Here is a 20,303-nt window from a genome sequence, read left to right as displayed (position 1 = left end):
GGACTGGTGAATATTCCGCCTATGGAACCATCTTTGGCAGCATATCTGGCCCGTCCCAAAATCATGGTGTGGGTGGTCCAACATCGCTTCCGTCAAAGCACTGTAGGTTCTCCGCTGCTCAATTGGAGAAAATCTACAGGGCTCAAGCGACCACCGCTCGTGCCCTGAGCTCCATTACCATGCTGCAAACATACCAAGCTATGCGCTTGGCGGAGCTTGGATCCCCAACACCACCGGCGAGCCCTTTGTTGCCACTCTTGAATGAGGTGAGAATCACCGCTGACTACATCCTCTGTGTATCCCGCTGTGCAGCTCTGTCACTGGGCAGAGGGATGGCATCAACGGTGGTTGCGCAAAGGCACCTGTGGCTGACGCTCTCTGATATCCCGTATAGAGATAGAGCAGTCTACCTGGATAAACCGGTGGTAGCCGACGGGCTATTTGGGCAATCTCTTGACGCAATACAGGTGAAATTCGAGCTAAGGAAAAAGCAGACCGAAGCACTGCGCAGTATCATCCCCAGGTGAGATTTGAGAGCCAAATCCAGCTCGGGCACTCGCAAACCAGCTGTACCGGCATAACCAGCTGTACCGCCATCCCCACCGAAGAGGCCCATGAGCTTGAGCCCTCAGACGGCACAGCCACAAAACCACGGCCAAGCTCCCCGAAAGACGGCCTGGAGCAGGGGTCCTCCTCTGGGGCTCCAGAGGGACTCGACGTTCCGGAAGAAGAAGACACAGTCCTCCTAGCTGTGAGACTCGAGATTCAGGAGTTTCGGGAGCAGGGAGACATGTTTGCCAGTTTTCGGTGGGTGCCGTCCAAAAGATGTTTTGTTGGTGTTGTTCGGGATCCCAGTCCCAAGAGGTGCTGCGTTTCCCCCACACTTTCTCCCAAGCACAATTTCCCCACAAATGTATTTGCACTAAAAGCCCCCAGTTTGGGTGTGTTGAATGTGTTTCTGAGCACTGCAGTTGTTCCAAATGTTTGTATGGATGCTCCAAATGTTTCAATAAAGACAGTTTTTTCTATGAAAAAAAGTCAAAATCTAAGGGCTGCAGGCGACAGCCAAATGAGGCTGCACCTCTCTCGCACGTCGGGAGAGGGCAGCACCGTTCCACCAACAGTGCCGCAGGCCAGTCGCCTGGCTGCACGTCTCCATATGTGGCGCGCATGCGCACTCCAACCTTGGGTGGAGAGGACTGTTGCTATGGGTTACCGTTTACAGTTTCGCCTGAGACCACCCCGCTTTGTTGGCATGGTAAACACGGCGGTAATGGCCCAAGCAGCAGAGGTTCTGAGAGAAGAGATAAATACACTGTTGGCAAAAGGAGCTATCCATGCGGTTCCCAAGTCGGACATGAACAGAGGTTGGTACAGCCGTTATTTTGTTGTTCCGAAAAAAGTGGGCGGGCTTCGTCCAATCCTGGACTTCAGAGTTCTGAACAAATACCTCCGAACATAAAAGTTCAAAATGTTAACACTCAAGCAGCTTCTGAGTGTTATCAGCCCGGGCGATTGGTTTGCCACGATCAACCTGACAGACGCTTACTTTCACGTAGTGATACACCCGGACCACAGACAGTTTCTGAGATTTGCCTTCAAGGGCAAGGCTTACGAGTACCTCGTACTGCCTTTCGGTCTGTCTCTAGCGCCTCGCACCTTTACAAAATGTGTAGAGGCAGTGCTAGCACCTCTCAGAGAAGCAGCCGTCCGCATTTAACTTATCTGGACGACTTGGCTTTAATAGCCAGATTTACTTTCCAGAGGCGGACCTCGGGTGAGAGAGTGGAGGCTTCACCCCTCCGTGGTGGCACAGATATGGTGTCTGTTTAGGACAGCAGCAGTAGATCTTTTTGCCACCAGAGCCAACACCCATTGTCCTCTGTTCTTTTCCAGAACAGATCAGGATGCTTCACTGGGAGTGGATGCCTTGGCCCATCCATGGCCCAATGTACTCCTGTATGCATTCCCCCCAGTGGAAATGATACTACCTGTACTAGAGAGGTGCGCAAACAGGGTCTGTCCCTTATTTTGGTAGCACCCCGTTGGCCTGCAAAGTCATGGTAGTCCGAGATAATCAGCCTGCTGGCAGCAGAGCCGTGGCAACTCCCCGTTTGCCGGGATCTCCTCACTTAGGCAGGGGGGGGAGATATTTCATCCACACCCAGAGCTGTGGAAGCTGCATGCTTACCTGCTGAGAGGTCCAGCTTATTAGCCAAAGGCCTCCCCCCTGATGTGGTGGCAACAATCCAGAATGCAAGAGCATCCTCCACTAGCTTATACGCTTATAAATGGCGGGACAAGCACATTGTTCCATTTCAGTGCTCAATGGTGGAAGTTTTAACGATTTTGCAGAATCTGCTGGATAAAGGTCTTTCCTTTTCCACAATTAAGGTCTACTTGGCTGCCATTTCTGCCTGCCATATTGGTTTTATTGGAGTCACACCAGGTGATCATCCTCTGGCTGTACGCTTCTTAAAGGGGGTTCGTAGACTCAGACCTGTGATTAAATCCAGTTTTCCTTCCCGGGATCTCACATTGGTACTAGACGCTCTTTGTGACCCTCCATTTGAACCTTTGGAGTCAGTAGATGTGAAGTTCCTTTCATATTAGCTTGCTCTGCTTCTTGCTCTGACAACTGTGAAGCGGGTTGGAGACCTCCATGCTTTGTCTGTAAAACCCACCTGCATACACTTTTCACCTGATGGTTCCAAGGTCACCTTGTGACCTAATGCAGCTTATCTTCCTAAGGTTATACCTTCGGACTACAGCTCCAGGGCCAACTTGGACCGTACCATCGCAGAGACGGATCGCAGAGACGGAGGCTGCATACACAAAGATCCTGGAGAGTTCCCAATCCTTACTATGGAGCTTTCTAGTTTTTGTCCAACTCCTTTTGCATCTGAGGAACAAAGGAGGTTACACTTCCTGCGCCCTTTACGTGCACTGCGCAGTTACATTGACCGTACTCAGACAGTGAGGTTATGTGATCAATTGTTTGTGTGTATTGCTAACCCAGAAAGGGGGAAAGCTCTGTCCAGACAAAGACTCTCTCACTGGATTGTGGAGGCTATTTCTCTAGCTTACAGCAACAGGGGTCTCCCAATGCCACGTGGTGTGAGGGCTCACTCCACCAGGGGCATAGCGACCTCCTCGGCCCTATTTAGAGGGGTGCCCATGAGTGACATTTGTGCTGCAGCCAGCTGGTCTTTGCCGCACACATTTGTAAAGTTTCGTTTGGATGTGGCAACCCCTTCTGTGGCTCACTCTGTTCTTTCTGCTGGGTCTGAAGTGCTGCACTAGTATGTAGTGCATGATACAGGTGTAATGGCTGTTCTGCGGGGCGTTTATATATGTCCCATACTCATGTGTTGTACTGAGTGAATCGACTGAAAGGGAACGTAAAGTTATGCATATAACTACTGTTACCTGAAGGAGAGTAACGAAGTAACAAAGTACAACACGTTGCTGCCCCGCTGCTCAGCTGGGCTCGGTGAATAGCGTCTATCGAATTGAGTAATGATGACTATGACGGACAGGCATATAGTGCAGGCTGGGCCTGTCACCTGTTGTCTTCACATAATTTGCCTAGGAGGCGTGATTAGAGGTGGCTTCAGCCAGGGCACGCAGGGTGTGATATCCCATGCTCATGTGTTGTACTTCGTTACTCTCCTTCAGGGAACAGTAGTTAAATGCATAACTTTACGTTTTTCCAGACTTTATTTCCCTGTCTCTTTCATGTATCCACCCATTCATCTGTTGTTCTGTAATGCCTTTTAGCCAGTGATCTATTGTCTTTCTTTCTTTCCATCCATCCATCCATCCAAAAATATTGACGCTGTATGTCCACAGTGAATATTTATATTTTTCTTTTACATTTATTAAAAAGTACTGGGAACTGTGGAACGTTGAGTCCGGTATTTGTTCCCAAGCCTTTATTTTGCATGTATTTACTGATTTTGGGGGGGAGTGTCTCCTTTGAGCCTCCGAAACTGACAGAAACAAGTAGTGGACCAAAACAAACCGGGTTTCATTTGGCTTATAGTGTAGACACATCTCACTTTCAATCAAATTTAATCAGCTTTGGTTGTTTTGTTTTTTTTATAAAGGGCTTAATCAGGGGTCGTGGTCCAACACAATCCACAGAAAACCATGTAATGCTATTCCCTTCTAAATTCAAATTGATGTTTACTGGATAAAAACACTTGTTCTGATTACTTTTGATTAAACTCTGAAGCTTTAAAGGCTGGCTGAGAATGGATTTAACACAGTTAAATCTAGAAATGCATCTTAAATATGTAAATATTATATTGTTCAGCCCTGTGCACCGAGTTTGGCATGTTTATCTTTCAATAAAGCTAACTTACATTTCAGTCCACACAGATTTATTAAATTGTTCACATTATTACATTTTCAGCTGTGGCCACTTCAAGCATTGCAAGATTGATGCTCTACTTTAATAAAACCTGATATTGTTCAACCACAGAATCAGCTGATAAACCTCCGCTGTCGTAAATAAAAGAAAACTCCTGCACAGTCATTCTGGTTGTAACTGCAAATAAGATGATCAAAAATAAATTTCAACATGGCAGATTGTTTAAAAAAGGCTTCTTTCCAAAGCCTTCGTGTTGCCTGAAAGTCACTGTCTGAACTATGGCTTAGATATGCTCACATGTGGTACATTACCTCAAGGTATACAGATACAGCATTGAAGTTTAAAATGAATGAAAAAGCATGGTGGATTTATATGTGCGTGTAACTGCCTGGCTGGGTGGTACACACTAAGCAGACAACATGATCCTACCTATAATGTCAGCAGTCTTCTCTTCACATCTGTCCAAAGTGGAATGTGATGTTTAGGCTCCACATGATCAGAGTTTATTTGTTTACCTGAAATAAACTGAGATAAGGCTAGTGTTCTAATGCTGATAAGCTATGCACAGTGAAGGACCTTGAGAGCATTGTGGTAAATATCATTACATGATGAAATATATGGGCATTATACCTCCATTGTGCGTAGAAGACATGCTTTTAGCTTTTCCTGAGGGATAACTGTACGGTTAGTAATGGCAATCAGCCCAATACTCAGGAGATGAAGGATAAATCGCCTTGAAATTTGACTGACACTTGCAGTCCTCAGAAACTGAATCCCAGAATGTTAATAACACAAGATAACTTCAACATTAGATTAAATAAAACACTGGTACCAGAAGTGGAGAAGAACAAAAAATGAGGATGAATACATAAAGGCTTACACATCTCAGGCTCTGCCTTCATTAGGGCAAGCAGTAAGGAGATGGTGGTAAGAAAATTCTCTTTTACTTTAGATATTTCAACTTATTTCAGCTCTGTGCTTTAGACTCAAAAGGAATCAGATAATGTTGGCACCTCAGCGCTCTTGTTTTTGATCAATTTTACAAACATAGCTAGAAGCCTGACTGTGATTCTTCTAACAACCAGTCTTTGTAGGGTGCTAAAAGATCAAAGGTTACGAGTGTCAGAGTTGACTGTCTCTGCAGTATTGGTATAAATAAAAATCAGTTTGAGGCAAAAGCTGGGTAGCTACACATAGTTTATCAAGTGCAGTTCTGCTTGTTAATAATGGATTGAAGTTACATTAAACAAAGTGTAATATAAAAATTTTATTTAAAAAGTTTGCTTTTCCCAACTTGTGCTTGTATGTATTTATGTATATTTTTAGCTCCCCCTCCAGGATGATGGGGCTGATTAGCACCACTGATAAGGTATTTATGATGCTCTAATAATCAGTGAGATAAATACCTTGTATGTGTGAGTGAGTCATTTGAACATTTTCCTTACTGAAGTGAGGGAGAAACATGGCTTGCGCATTAATAGTTGTTAATTAAAGGCTCTGATTAAAAGAAGGTTTAATCCACCTGGCATCAAAGCATTGAGAGATTACTTGTATAATATATATAGTTAGTTCATGCATAGAGATTAAATGGATGTTGCCTAAAGGTACAGAAAAAGTATTTTATTTGTAAAAATAACCAGGAGACACAAATGGAGCTGTACGTTTGTCAGATGAGTTCTCGAGATTCGCCTTTCTAGTGAAATTTATGAGTCACCTGAGTCAGACCAGTTAGGACACATTTTTAGATTAAAGGTTCCTAAGTTTTATTTTCTCTAAACTCCCTAGGCAGACTCAGTTCTTGGCCCTCCTACCTCTGCTATTGATTACAAATAAAGAAGCCGAGATGCAAAGAGATGTGCAATCCACAGAAGTTACTGGAAACTTCCAGATATTCTTCATGAAGAGATTTTTCATTCCTCTCTTTGCTTTTCCTGACTCTTCTGTCACTTTGTCGACACCGCTTTTTCAGTGTTCTCTTCCTAATGAAAGGTAAAGATATAATCTCAAGGCCAGCTCATTAAAACCTACTCCCAATTAATTGTAGCCTATCACCTGAGGGAATGCTGAAGAAATGAAAAACATCCAGTGGATTCCAGATAATCTGTCAGTGTACGATTAAATGAGTATATGCTATTTATAAAACGTTGAGTAGTTTTTTGAAACTGTGAAGGAGGAGGACGGTTAATAAGGAACAGTTTATGGACAAGGTCCTGTTTTAATGACTTGTCTCAACTTTAGCAGCCACTCTGGAATAAGTAACGCTACACAAGAGGGTGAATTTCTATAAGATGCATCGCATCGTAAGCCATCATTACCTTCATTTTGATAAAACTTGATGTTGTAGGAGGTAGGCCAGCAGCCAAAATTGATCCATTGTGCAGATGCTGTCTCCTACTGATGAAATGGCTGTCCTGTCTTGACAATTAAGATTTAATGAGACAGTTGGCACATTTTCTCCAGCTGTCAATGACTCAAGTTTCTTTTCAATTTATGCTTCACTAGGGCTTGCTACAGAAAGGTTGAGCCTACTCTCCTGGCAACACGCGGGGTCCCAAACACTAAACAGTCTGGAGGGAACTGCTCATTCAAATGTGTATATTCCTGTTCCCGCTGCCAAGTCTCTGTCAGAAACCTCACATCCAGGCGTTCTTTCAATGAGTCACCAAGGAATAAAAGTTTAATTTGCATCAAAGCTAGCATTCAGCAGGGCGATCAGTTTTGGCTTCATGCACTCAGCCGCAGAATTATGCCGGGCGGCTGGACTTTGTGGTGGAAAATAGGCGCTGTCCACAGACCCCTCCTGCCAGGTGACCCACAGGCCGGATTCCATCCCAACTCGCGGACTGGTACCGGCCAGAGGCATCGGTCGAGGCCAGCAAATCCGGACCTGCTGAACCACGATATTTTCCCTCATCCTGGTCTGGACACCAGCTCTGGATGCCTGCTTCCTTGTAGGTAGTCAGACGTGCATACAAAGTTTGGAGGGAAAAACTCCACATACCTGGCTCAGGTAACACAGACATCCTCCATATGCTCTTTCATCAGAAATAGCGTGTGCCGATTGATTGGCAGTTGAGAAACAGTTTGTTGAGAGACTTGATAAGGCAAAATATAATACTAGACTAATCACAAAAATGTGGTAGAGTGGAGATGAAGAGAAAGACAAGTCACACACTGGTGCCATCTTAACACACCCTACAGGATCCCTTCTACTGATTTGGGTACACATGGGTATATTTCCATTATAAAACAAGAGCAGATGATAAAAAGCAACTAAAATGGATCATTATGGGGCTGCATGATTTGTCAAAAGTCAGGTTGTTGATTCTGAGAAAGCTGGTTTACATGAAATTAACTGCTGTATCTGTGTCCATCACAACAAAGGGAGGGGACACATGAAGCTGAAAGAGAAAGGGATGTTTTGATGATTCATGTTGATTAATGGCTGCTGTTCATTCCATTAAACTGTCTCTAGGGGGGATTTTTCCACCAGACTGTTTCCAGTGCAAAGCTGGAACACGTGTTTGCTTAGCATCAGTTCTTTCTGCTTCCACCATCATAAGCACTGGCTTTGCTTTGGAAAACTGGCACTGTTCTTTGATTTGCTCTGTACAGCCTGAAAGAACTGTGGTCTTTCCAGCACTTCCCCTGGCATCTCAATAAAATGACTTTAAAGGCCTTTTAATTTTTTACTTTTTACTCTTAAATCATTCAGTTGTAGTCTATATAAAGTGGAACTGTAATGATTTGGTCTGAACTCCTTGTTATTGTAGTTCCACAAGCCCCCCTCTTTTACCCCTGTTTTGAGTGGCGTCTGAGTAACTTGTTTTAGTGCCGTCTCTTTAAATGTTGTTGAGGCAAGAAGATTGCAAAACTCTTTATGTAATAATACTATTGAAAACATGCAGTACGATTCAGTCCATAAGGAGCTAAAAGCAGCACACAGCACTAACCTCAGCAGAAGGCACGATGCTACTGCTATCAAAACAATGTCCAGGACGTCATATCAACACACAATAAATTCATGTCTGAAATAAAGTTTGTTGTCATTTGAGCGTTATTTGCAAAATAACTCGTCCTTGAGGTGGGGAAATAGGAATTTCCCCACTGATGTGGGTAGATTTTAATAAAAAATCAAATTTAACCCGGCACTTCGAAGAGGTTCTGATGCTAGGGGACAGTGTAATGAAATGTGTGGGCTAATACACCCAACAACCGAACCAAACTCTTTCAGCGCAGGCATACTTGAGCTTGGACTACAAAATCGCAGCGAGAAATAAAAATGGTAATATAGATATGGGAAATTGATCAGTTGGATGTCCATGACCTTGTTTAGCTGTTCTGCAGGAAATACTGTGACGTAACAGTTGGGAAAACGTAACACATGACAGAGAAAACTGAACTGACTGCAAAATATGACCCAAACAGAATATTTTACACAGCACCCAGCGAGACTAAATTCAATTTTTCTGCACTCCTACAGACTCCAAGTACACAACAAATTGTATTTGACGGCTAAAAAAGTGGATTTTGCATAATATGTTCCCTTTAAACCATGAGAACTGGATGATGGAAATTTTTTAGCAGTTCTGAATCTGAAAATGTTTAGCCCTTGGTATTCCTTGAAACTGGTAGCCGGCCTATGCCTGTTGTTCACTTGTCATTTTTAGATTAACATTTTTATTTTTTGCTGGTACTCATTTTGTAATGGTCCATTTCTTACAGTGTGTCATTCTTTGACGTTGATTGCTTGCTTATTTTATTTAATGTAGATCAAATCCGCACAAAACGTAAATATCATCCAAGAATTAACTAAGCACCTTTTTGTGAGTTTATGAAGAAATGTTTGTCTTGGTAAAACGTATTTCTGGGTCACTGCTGTGGTTGACAAGGATCCCAGATAAATGAGGTGAGCAGATAGGTTCAAAAGCAGATTTCTACTAAGCAAATATCCACATACTACAATAACAGGATTATAATTCTGTATGTATCATTGAGTATCCACTGAATTTCCCTGCTTTAGGACCCACAATTGTCTTTTCATGTACGTAACGAAAAGCATTAAAAAAACACTTTATGTGTGTTTGAAATGTTTTGGGAAAGACAGGCCTTCCTGGGACTGGGTTTCAATTTGCTCTCTGAAACAAAACACTCATTGGTGTTTTGCTTACAGCTATGAAGAAAAACATGAGCAAAACACTAATAAACAGTAAACACAAAGGCTGATGGGAATACAAGACTGAATGCATTAACGGCATCTTAAGTGGAAATGATGTTATACACTTAAACCTTCAGAGAGAAACCCCAGTTTTTTAATATCCCTGAGAAAGGAGGAATGTTGACTCTGATTTCTCCTGACAGTCTTCTGTCCTGCATGCCCCCAGGGAGGAAGTGCACTTGTAGCTGCGTGTGCCTGGGTGCTTGCATGTTTGTCACTGTCCATGCTTGTTTGTGGGCTTGCACTTGTTGGTCTCGCCAACTCCTCGGGTCAGTGTTCAGAGCATATGTCCTTTGTCTGGTTGGTAACATGATGCACAGCAGCAGAAATTCAAGTGATGTCATAAATATATTCCTGTGCCTAAGAAGTCTGTCCTTGACCACAGACTGATGGCCCTCTGCACATTAGTCATTTGTTTAATAATGAATATCAGATGAATGTCAGTGATGAATATTTTCTTTGTTGGCGCTAAAACTGAAATTGGATCAGGAACTTTTTTTGCCACGGCATGGCAGTCTCATGGGGTCCGCCTGACTTTAAATGCCATCTTATATGCCTGCATGCTCTTTGCAGATGATCGTGTACCTGTCAATTTGTAGTAACATTGTCAACCTGTCTGCAGCACTGTTGTGTGGATTAACCACTTCTGTGGATGCTGATTTACTATAAAGATAGAGTGCACAAATCTATGATGAGTTGTCAGAAAGCTTGACATTTTTCCAATCCCTGATCCTAATGGAAGATTGGTCTTTTAAACAATATATGAAAAACAAATGTACAAACCTTGTGTTACATGTAGGACCTTTTTTTAAAATCTCAGGCTAACATGTGTTTATACCTGTGTCACGACAAAACATAGAGAGATTTTATTACAAAGTCCCAAAACCTATTGAAGAAATATTTATTATCTTATACACACACACACACATTTAGTCACCAGCTGTTTTATGCAGTACACCAGTTAAGCTGTCACAAATGGCAAATCCTTCAATCATATGGCAAGAGGCTTGATGCATTTAGGCATCTAGATATGGTGAGGACAACTTGCTGAAGTTCAAATAGATCATTAAAATTAGTAATAATGGAGGTTTATGTGCCTAAAAGCTGCATTGTTGTTTATGCCAGATTGGCTGGTCTGAATATTTCAGAAACTGCTTGAAGGTTCTACTTCTGTCAACTAAGAATTGGAAACCGAGGCTATAATACACACATACTCATTGAAATTAGACAATAGCAAATTGGGAAAACATTGCCTGGGTGTATGAGTCATGATTTCAGGTGCAAAATTAAGATAGTAGGGACAGAATTTAGTGTAAATAATGTGAAAACATGGATCTGTCCTCTCTTATGCTGGCGGTGGTGGTGTATTGCTGTGGGGGATATTATGCTGGAACACTTCGGCGCGCTTACTATCAGTTGAGCATTATTTAAAATATACACACCCTGCCCGAGTATTGCTGGCCTTGTCAGTGCCTTATGACCACACTGTACCCATCTTTGATGGCTACTGCCAGAGGGATAAAAATCGACCCTCCTACAAACACCAATGAAGGAAATGTAAATTATTGGGGGACCCAATATTTGTGACACCAGATAACTTTGTTAAAAACAATTATTTCTTAACATTGTCTTTGTTTTTTATTGAATCTCTTAATTTTCGCACTTAAATTAAAGTTTTTGATTTTTTTCCCAAACTCTTTTGAGATTTTCTGGTTTCAGTTTGAGAATATGGTGCTGCAATATGCATTTCATACATGTTGAGGCTTCTTACACATCCTTACCAGGGGTGTCAATAAGTACATGTATATAGCTTTTTTTTTTTTTTTTCAAAATAAAATTAAACATTAAGAATCTCAAATATACCTTTTACTGAATCACTGTTTAACAACTGTAAGTACAATAAACAATGTAACAAATGGGCTTTCAGATGGCTTTATAGGTATCAAAGGAAAAAGGTGAGGTGGGAGGTTGTCAGAATGAACCAACTGGATCTGCTCCCATGTTTTATGTATTTATGCCACTAAGAATCAGGTTAATCAGTTTGCTTTAATTGTCTATCATACCACTGACAAAATAATTTCCACTCACCAGAGAGGCACTTAAAGAGAAATGAACAAACAGCTGATTAACATATAAATATGGATGCATTTGTCTGTGGTGCTGAATGCTGTTTTCTCTCCCTGACATCCTGATGTTGAATACAGAAAAATGTCAGAATCTGCATTTAAATGAAAGGCTATTAATCTGCATATTTCTGATTGTTGTTCAATTAATCTGCCTTCTGTCATTCCTCCACCAACAATAGCAGCTATGATGTACCGAGGAACGGTGTGTTGTTGCAGAGGATGGTTTCTGTGAGACAGTCGTGTAGGTGTGAGCATTGTATGTAGAATGATTGGATCAGAGAAAGTTAAAGGTTAAACATTTAATCAGACAGGACTGTAAGTGATAGAATGCAATCATCATCATTCCTATATTTTTCCCTACAGTAAAATTAATTGGATGGAAATCTGTGCAGAAAAAGGAAATCGATTGGAAGGGGCAGAGAAGAAAAAATTATCCTCAATTAGCGTCAGAGAGCAGATACAGAGGCCAGATGATCTCTGAACTGTTTCATCATCTCAATAAAATGCCATCTGTCACCTCCATGGTGTGATGTCTTAACATCATTTTCTAATGAAACCATGCTTAAGTGCTTCAGGCAGAATGTGATTGGGGGTTATCTACCCAACATTTTACTTGTTTTGCAACTTATTAAACTTGTCTGTTATAGTTAAACACAATGCAGTTGTTTAGAATTTCAATTTCAGTTTTATTTATACAGCGCCAATTCACAACACATGTTGTCTCAAGGCACTTCACAACATTCAGGTACATACATTCCAATTAATCCTAATCATTGAACAGTGCAGTCAGAGTTAGCTTTTTATTCAAATTGGATAAAATGTTTTTCTGTCTAAGGAAACCCAGCAGATTGCATCCAGTCAGTGACTTGCAGCATTCACTCCTCCTGGATGAGCATGTAGAGACAGTGGACAGTCACTGGCGTTGACTTTGCAGCAATCCCTCATACTGAGCATGCATGTAGCGACAGTGGAGAGGAAAAACTCCCTTTTAACAGGAAGAAACCTCCAGCAGAACCAGGCTCAGTGTGAGCGGCCATCTGCCACAACTGACTGGGGGTTTGAGAGAACAGAGCAGAGCCACAAAAAGAACACAGAAGCACTGATCCAGGGGTACTTTCTATGGGAAGGAAAAGTAAATGTTAGTAGATGTAGCTCCTTTAGTCGTTTCACCTAGAAAGAAAGAACAGATTAACTCTGAGCCAGTTTTCAAGGTTAGAGTCTGAAAGAGAGCACATATAATTAGTTACAGTAAAGGTTCAGTCAATTTCCATGTCTAGGAGAGAGAAAGGGTTAAACACTAAAAGACAGGGCTATGTGGATCATTGGTAGAGGGTGAGCATTAAGTTGTTGCCAGCAGAAGCTCGGACGATTCCCCTCTCCAGAAAGGTGTCACAGGTAGACACAGAGTCAGACCAGGTGTAGCTTCTAGGAAGAGAAAAGAGAGAACTCTTGCAAGACTGGAAGAAAATAAACAGGGTTGTCCACTGCGTGCTAAGAACAGAAAAACGTATTAAGTAAATGAGTGTAATTTTGAAGGTAATTTAAAATCTGGGCAGGTATTATTTTTGCTGTATGTGCAAATTTCCTCTTGACAATTTAAAAAGCCTGCAATTAATTAGAAGTATTACAGAAAATACTTGAATGAGATGGTTATTCAACAACACCCCAGAATATAAAATACAACTTTAAGGACTTGAGTGCAGGTCAGACAAAAGAATAGAGAAATATTTCGGAATTTTTTTTAATTTTTTTTATTCAGCCTTTTATAAACAGTTGTGCAAACTTAGAGTGATTTGTTAAATTTAGAATAATATTACACCACCACTGACTGTGAATCCCCTGACAAAATTGACTCTTAGGCTCATGAAATTGGCATGGTAATATTAACCTTGAGTACTGAACCTCTTACTTGCATGTAGTTCTGCTGTTTAAAGTTTATTCAGTCATGGTGTATCAAATCAGATCTCATAAATATGTTTGATTCATGGCGGGGTAAAAACTGAGTTAAAGAGGGGCTTAGCACAGAGCTGTGGCACTCTAGAGCTAAGAATAAAGAATGACAGCCTTGGTTTGAAATGTTTCTACTTGTCTTTTCTTCCCAAATCCCAGAGTTATCTCCCATAAGGTGTAAAACTAGGGATGCACCATACAAAAATATCGGCCAATATCAATTTCTGACTTTAATTCTGCAGTTATGGCCAAGAACAGATGTTTACCGATGTTCTATACATTTCCCTACCCTTTGGGACCGATACCGATATGTTAATGCAGATAAAACAAGCATCCCTTTGTAAAACGTTGTTAGAAATCGATGATGAAATATACTTTTCATTTATATTTAGCAGAAATAGAAGAAAAGAAAAATAACAGTAGAAAAGGAGAAAGGGGAAAAAAAGTAAAGGAAAAATTTGAAAAAAAGAAAACCTTGACTAAAATACAATATTTATCCCTCAGTATCACCTTGTTTACACAACATTTAAAAACATAAGGTATAATATAATCTAATTGCTTTTATTTATAACAGAAAAACACATCTGCTGCAAAGATAATAAAGCATTTTGTTAAATTTATATTTGTAATTTTTGCTTACTTTGGACATGATACATAAACTTGATCAGTAATTTAGAATAAACATGCTGTAAATGTATCGTTTTCAACTAAACTCTTATTGTGCAGCCTACTGACCCTTTCCCCATTCTGCTCTGTATGAAGTATAAAAACGTGTCTGTTAGATTAGTTGGATTTCCAACTGTAGCATCACAAATGTGGTTACATGACTGATTTTTACAACCAGGAATGTTTCCAAACAGCCAAATGTATTCTCCTTGTAAGCCAGACATACACTTTATTGCCAAAAGTATTTTTCTTTCTACAGAAAAATACAGAAAAAGGTCATGTATTTTTCATGTACATGAACTTTGATGACATCCTGTGCTTAATCTATAAGGTCCAATTTGTTGATGGACCCACCGTTGGACTCAGTTCAGGCTGGTCAGGTTTCACCACACTTTGTAACAACATGCGTTGGAGGGGGGCAGTGCTGCACCTGCTTTGGCTCTTTCTCAGAATGCTCTGATGGAAATTTACATGGTTTTAAGCCTCATACCTTTTTAAAACAATTTTATAAGTTGATTCCAGAAACCAAACTGAAAAATCACAGGAACAAAGTAAAAACTTTGTCCATTAAAGTTTACACGAGTTCTTTTTCATTTGCATATTTTATGTAATTGTGGTTTTAGTGGTATCATGATCTGTGGCTGCCACATAACTAAACTGGAGAAAAGAAAAAGTTGAGATTGAGAGCAAGTTGGTGTCCATCACACTTTGCAGACAGGACTAGATGTTCCAGCTTGATGTTGACCCTTGAACACAGTCATCAGAGCTCGTTGTGAAATGGATATTGAAGTTTTGACAGAAATTTATGCAATTCCTTAAAACTTTCTTTTGCACCAGAGAGCCAGCAAATATCCTGCAATAATTGTGCCACAGGTTTGCTGTTGGATATCAAAACTATCTTGTCAAAAAGCATCTTAATAATTTCAATTTGGCCAATCCCTAAATGGGTGGGATTTATTAAAAGTTGTCCAAATGCTCGCAATGTTTTCCTGAGAAACCTGTGATACATTTAAGTTTGTCCTGTTAAAATCTAATCATTTAAAGCCATTTTTACACAGACAGCATTTTAAAAGAAACAATGAAAGCCACCTTCTTAGGACTGAGCTTTCAGTGTATGGAAGTTTCAAAGATAAATGATGCATTTGCTTCTCTTTATTAATCCCAAATGAGGAGGAGAACAGTATAGCTTTTAGTTTTGCTTTAGCACACTGTACCCGTGCAGGCCTCTTGATTGTATCTTTTATTAAAGGATTTACATCAGTCTATTTGAATGTGTTTGTGTGCACCTTTTACTTTAACCCTGTCAGCGTCAGGAGAGAAATGTCATTGTCATTCAGGCAGTACTCAGCTCCTTGGCTGGATAGGGTCACTATGAAGCCCCGCCCTGCATCTCAAGTCAGAAAGTATTGATTTCCTTTAATTGGATAGACAAATAAAAAGATAAATGGGAAAATACTTAATTGCTGTGTTGTTGAGGTATTAACTTAAATTTTCTTCACCAGTTTTCTCACTATAGTACAACCACTGATCTTAAAGAAATAAGTAAAAGTTTTTCTCTTCCCTTTTCTTTGTTTTCACATAAAAAGGCTTGATGTCACCTTGTGGTTAAACTTGTGATATTTGTCTTTATTTTAATGTCACCTTCCATGTTTTTGCAAGGTGACATTAAGCCAGCTTTACAGTTGTTTGTGCTTGAAAAACATGCAGTAAACAGAACCATGTTGATTTTTAGAAAGGTCAGACATTGTTGAAAACATTTTTTATGAAAGTGTGAATATGCAAGTAAGTATTGATAAGGTCAGTATTTGAATAAAGCTGAGGTTTCCTTTGACCTTTCATTAATTTTTGGAGTTTTTCTTTAACGAAGAAAAATAAATGTGACCGCAAATAATTTCTCAGATTTTATTTGCTCAAACTGGTTGAGGAGAGACACCTACACATGCGTATTGCATCCACTTCTAACACTCTTCTATAGATGTATGGTGATGCTACAAGCTCTGTGTCCATTCTGGAGATAATAAATTTGTAAAACCTTCGGAAACTTTTGATGAGGCTTTCTTTTACAATAAAACCAAAACAAAACACGATGCTTCAGTTTTGTTTCTGATTTACTTTTGTATTTTGTATAGCTTTAACATGCTGAGATTGATTTAGGAAGATTCTGAGTTCCCTTTAGGAGCTACATTGTCATAACAGCATTTAAGATAGACTCCCTGTCATGTGTGGTCTTTAATTGTTTATATTAAGAGCATAGTATAACTAATGCTCATATGACCTCATTACATCACAATAATTTGTAAGCGAGCAGATGCTGTAAAACATAATTTTACCATTTTTAAGACAGATGAAACGATTCCAGGAATATCATTTTAAACTGTCTTTAGCATCCATTATCAGTGTTGTCAGTGGAGCTAGTATGACTAAAACAGCATTTTGTGTATATATTCTGCTGAAGACTCTTACCTTAACTTAAAAATCTGCCAGCATTCTCCTATCCAGCTTGTTCAATGACATAGAGATGATGAAAGTCCAAAAAGATGAAACTACACAACTTTGCCTTACATTATTTAGCCTAACTGTTATCTTTTTTTGTGTGTCTTTTTTGAAAAAGTAGTTGCAGAACAAGTACAAGATTTGTATCATACGTCAGTCTGGGTTGAAATCGTTCTATGGAGTTGGTCATCCATTCCAGTTAGTTTTGAGGATAGCTGGCTCTTGGAGATTCACATTTCTGGTCTTTCTTGATGTCTGCTTTTGACACCATTGGTCATAGAGTCTTAAGGTGTATTCACACCAGGATTGTCCTTTCGTCCGCTTGTTTGGTCCGGACCAAAACCGGAATTTATTTTTTCCGTTTGGTGCAGTTCGCTTTCAAATTGTACTTTTTACAAGTGAACTACAACTTGTTAACAAAGCCACATGGGTGACAATCGTTGCTTTCATTGGACAGAAATGAGTAGGGTGGGACAGAGCACAGACCCGGAAATGGAGGAAAACAATCATGTAAGTAATGCTTGCAGTTGTATTTTGCATGTTTCTCAGTTATTACAGCTGCAAAGTCATTGTGAGTGTCAAGAGCAGGTCATTCTAGGCAGGTTTCGCAACGTTCTATTTAACATTTTGGAACGCCGTTGACGAATGCGTGCTGCAAGCCAAAGGACAAGACGTGCTCTGGATGCTCTGACTCACAGCATGCTGGTAGCTGCGTTGTTAAATAACAGACGGCTGATCACATATGATTTCAGTACAACGTTCTCTTTTGCCACCGGCTAAGCCCAAAGAGACGTATGTTTTCTGTAGTTGGGTCAGATTGGGGCCAGTTTGTAATTACACTAGAAGCAAACAGTTCCAGAGTCCAAGACCACCTCAACAAGTGAGTCTGAGTCCAATTGTTTGGTCCAGATCAAGAGGGAAGTGGAGCAAAAGTGGCAGGTTTGAATACGCCTTTAGTTGAGAGGGTATATGACAGTCTGTATACCTGGCTGGACCCCAAGTTTCAGTTCTGGGACCAACTTTATTTATTTCTATACATTCGTCCCCAAGTACATCAACATAAAAACATCCTGATTATTCCTATTATATTTATGTTGATATTCAGCTTTATTACCTATTTAAGTCCACTGATCCCCATTAGCTTTCTTCTTTGATGACATACCTAACAAGCATTGGTTACCTAACAGTTACCCAGAGCTGAACTCCAAAAGACTGAAACCCTTATTATGGCCCCTGAGGACTGTCAATCTGCAGTCAAGCAGCACCTTGGTTAGGCTCTACTGTTTCTGCAAAGCCTAAAAAGCTGAATTTTTGGAGTGTCAATTAAGACATTTAAAAACTGTTTCTTCCAACTGTTTAACATCTTTGAGCTTCAAAATCTTGTTTCAAAACCTGAACTTGGGACGATCATTCTCACTTTCAGCTCTTTTTAACAGCAGTTTAAATAAGATGATATTTGATAGGTCACAGTTTGTTTTTAATGAATGCATGAAAGAGACAATATTGTACACCATTTTGGTACATTTTATGATATATTGTAAAATACTAGTCCTCCATGTTGAAGCTCGGCTGCACGGTGGTGCAGTTGAAGAAGGTCCTGGGTTCGACTCCCTGCCGGGGGTCTTTCTGCATGGAGTTTGCACCGGGTACTCCAATGGACTGGCAACCTGTCCAGGGTGCTGGAGATAGGCACCAGCTTCCCCACGACCCTCTGTGGAAGAAGCGGTAGAAAATGACTGACTGATTTTAAAGCTCTATGTTGTTTGACCCCAGCTTATATATTTGACCCCTTGGGCTTCATATTCTGGGATCATCTGGTCAGAGATTGTTTCTAGTGCCACAGAGACATTTTAAGGCCAGAGGAGAAATATATTTTAAAGTTCAAATAAATGTAACAGAAACATTTTTACCCCAAAAAATGTTATTTTTTTTAAGTTGATTGTTGTCTTGAGGACCTTTTTCTATAATAGCCCTGGACTCCATGTTTCCACTGGATATAAATAAAACATGACACAATAGCTTTTTTTTCTCTTGGCACCTTACAAGTAAGTTTGCATTCAAGTAAGGCAGATGTGTGTCTATAGTCATAGGTCAGGAAATAGCAGCAAGAAGAGAGCAACTCAGCTAGATTTGCTTATAGTAGAGTAATTAAAAAGTATAAAGCAACTGGAGCTTTGACCAAAAAGGACCTGGCAAGTGAAAAGTACAGGGACAGAGGTAAAAAAAAAAATTTCAGAGCTCACAGAGAAGTGCAGCAGTGTGACAGTATGTTACTGGAAAAAATAACTGTGTTGGTTGGTGTAAACTCTTAAAAAAAGAAGCTTCTAAAATGTTACCAAACCTGACCTCGGCACTTTGATAATGAGACTACACAAGACAGAAATGCTGTGCTATTAGTAGATGTCATTAGTGACTGAGACATATTACACAGAATCTAAGAATTACTTTTTAGCGATTAGTGCAGGGACTAGCAGATACCTACAGTCCCTAATTCTAATACCTAATAACTTGAGGGGTAAATTTCAGGTTGATCAGAACAGTTTTATGGCCCTGCAAGCGGTAATGCCTGTAACCTTTTAAGCAATTTCTTTGTGGCTTATTTCCAGACTTTAAAGTGTTGAATGAACTGCCATTAAATTGTACTTGCCTTCCTACATAATAATCAAGATATAAATTCAAAGTCTCCATACTTTGGTTTCTGAATAGGAAAAATTAGACCTAATAACATTCCCCTCAGCCTGAGCTGTGCTTTGTGTTTAGTCCTAATTAGCACATTTTGGAGTCAGAGAAGAAACATAAAGGCATTGTCAGTGTGAACAAATGGATGTGCTGGTTTTAACATTCAACTCAAGGCACTGCTGTGTTCAACTACAGCCTATCAGAAATGGTAGCACAACATAGACTGTAAGAGACGGTAAGAAGAAAATTAAAATAAACCTAGTAATTGTAATATAACTATTTAAAAAAAATGAAATACAATAAAAGAGTATAAATATATTTAAGGTGAATAATAAAAAAGTCTTCAATGTCTCTTGATTTTATATTTTTATTGTGGTAATAGGAAATGGGTTTTAAAGTGTATCTGCTGAATAGCTTGGATACTCCCTCTGCTTGTTTGAAACTGTATTAAAGCCCTGGTCAAACATGCATGGCTCTATATTAATTGGATTGCAGCTGAACATGTCAGTGGCCTGTCTGAATTACCCTCCTGTTGCTTTTCCCGTGACCTTTTGCAACAGAAGTCTGACGAGGTAGGAGCTGTTCACGCACACTGTCCGTGCAGCAAGAACCCTGTCTGCTGCAGGAAAATTATTTTACAATAATTAATACAGTAAAATCATCTAGATTATGAGACAGAAGTCTGTACTAGTGCATGTCAAATAAAATACATATTGATTAAAGAGATCTAATCTAATGTGAGATTGTGAAATCATTTGTTTATAGTAGCCATACAGGAGCAATCACTGATTATGAA

At 40.1% G+C, this 20,303-nt stretch overlaps 1 protein-coding gene across 4 annotated transcripts in view; it reads left to right on the top strand.

The window, feature by feature from the left end:
- The window catches only part of mad1l1 (mitotic arrest deficient 1 like 1), a 120,224-nt gene that overhangs the window by 88,730 nt on the left and 11,191 nt on the right, over positions 1-20,303 (top strand). Inside the window, exon 18 of one of the 4 annotated variants that reach the window (XM_047364624.1) lies at positions 12,083-12,184. The exons of 2 other annotated variants lie outside the window; for them this stretch is intronic. In XM_047364624.1, coding sequence (XP_047220580.1) covers positions 12,083-12,085 — 3 coding nt within the window. In that variant the 3' untranslated portion in view covers positions 12,086-12,184. Of the gene's footprint in view, positions 1-11,898; positions 11,932-12,082; positions 12,185-20,303 lie in introns of those variants that run through there. One more of the 4 variants, XM_047364623.1, reaches the window with a different exon arrangement.

This window comes from Girardinichthys multiradiatus, chromosome 5, assembly GCF_021462225.1.
Source record: "Girardinichthys multiradiatus isolate DD_20200921_A chromosome 5, DD_fGirMul_XY1, whole genome shotgun sequence".
Taxonomy (NCBI): Eukaryota; Metazoa; Chordata; class Actinopteri; order Cyprinodontiformes; family Goodeidae; genus Girardinichthys; species Girardinichthys multiradiatus.
The sequence above is the reverse complement of the archived record's forward strand: the minus strand, read 5'-3'. Positions and strand labels throughout refer to the sequence as shown.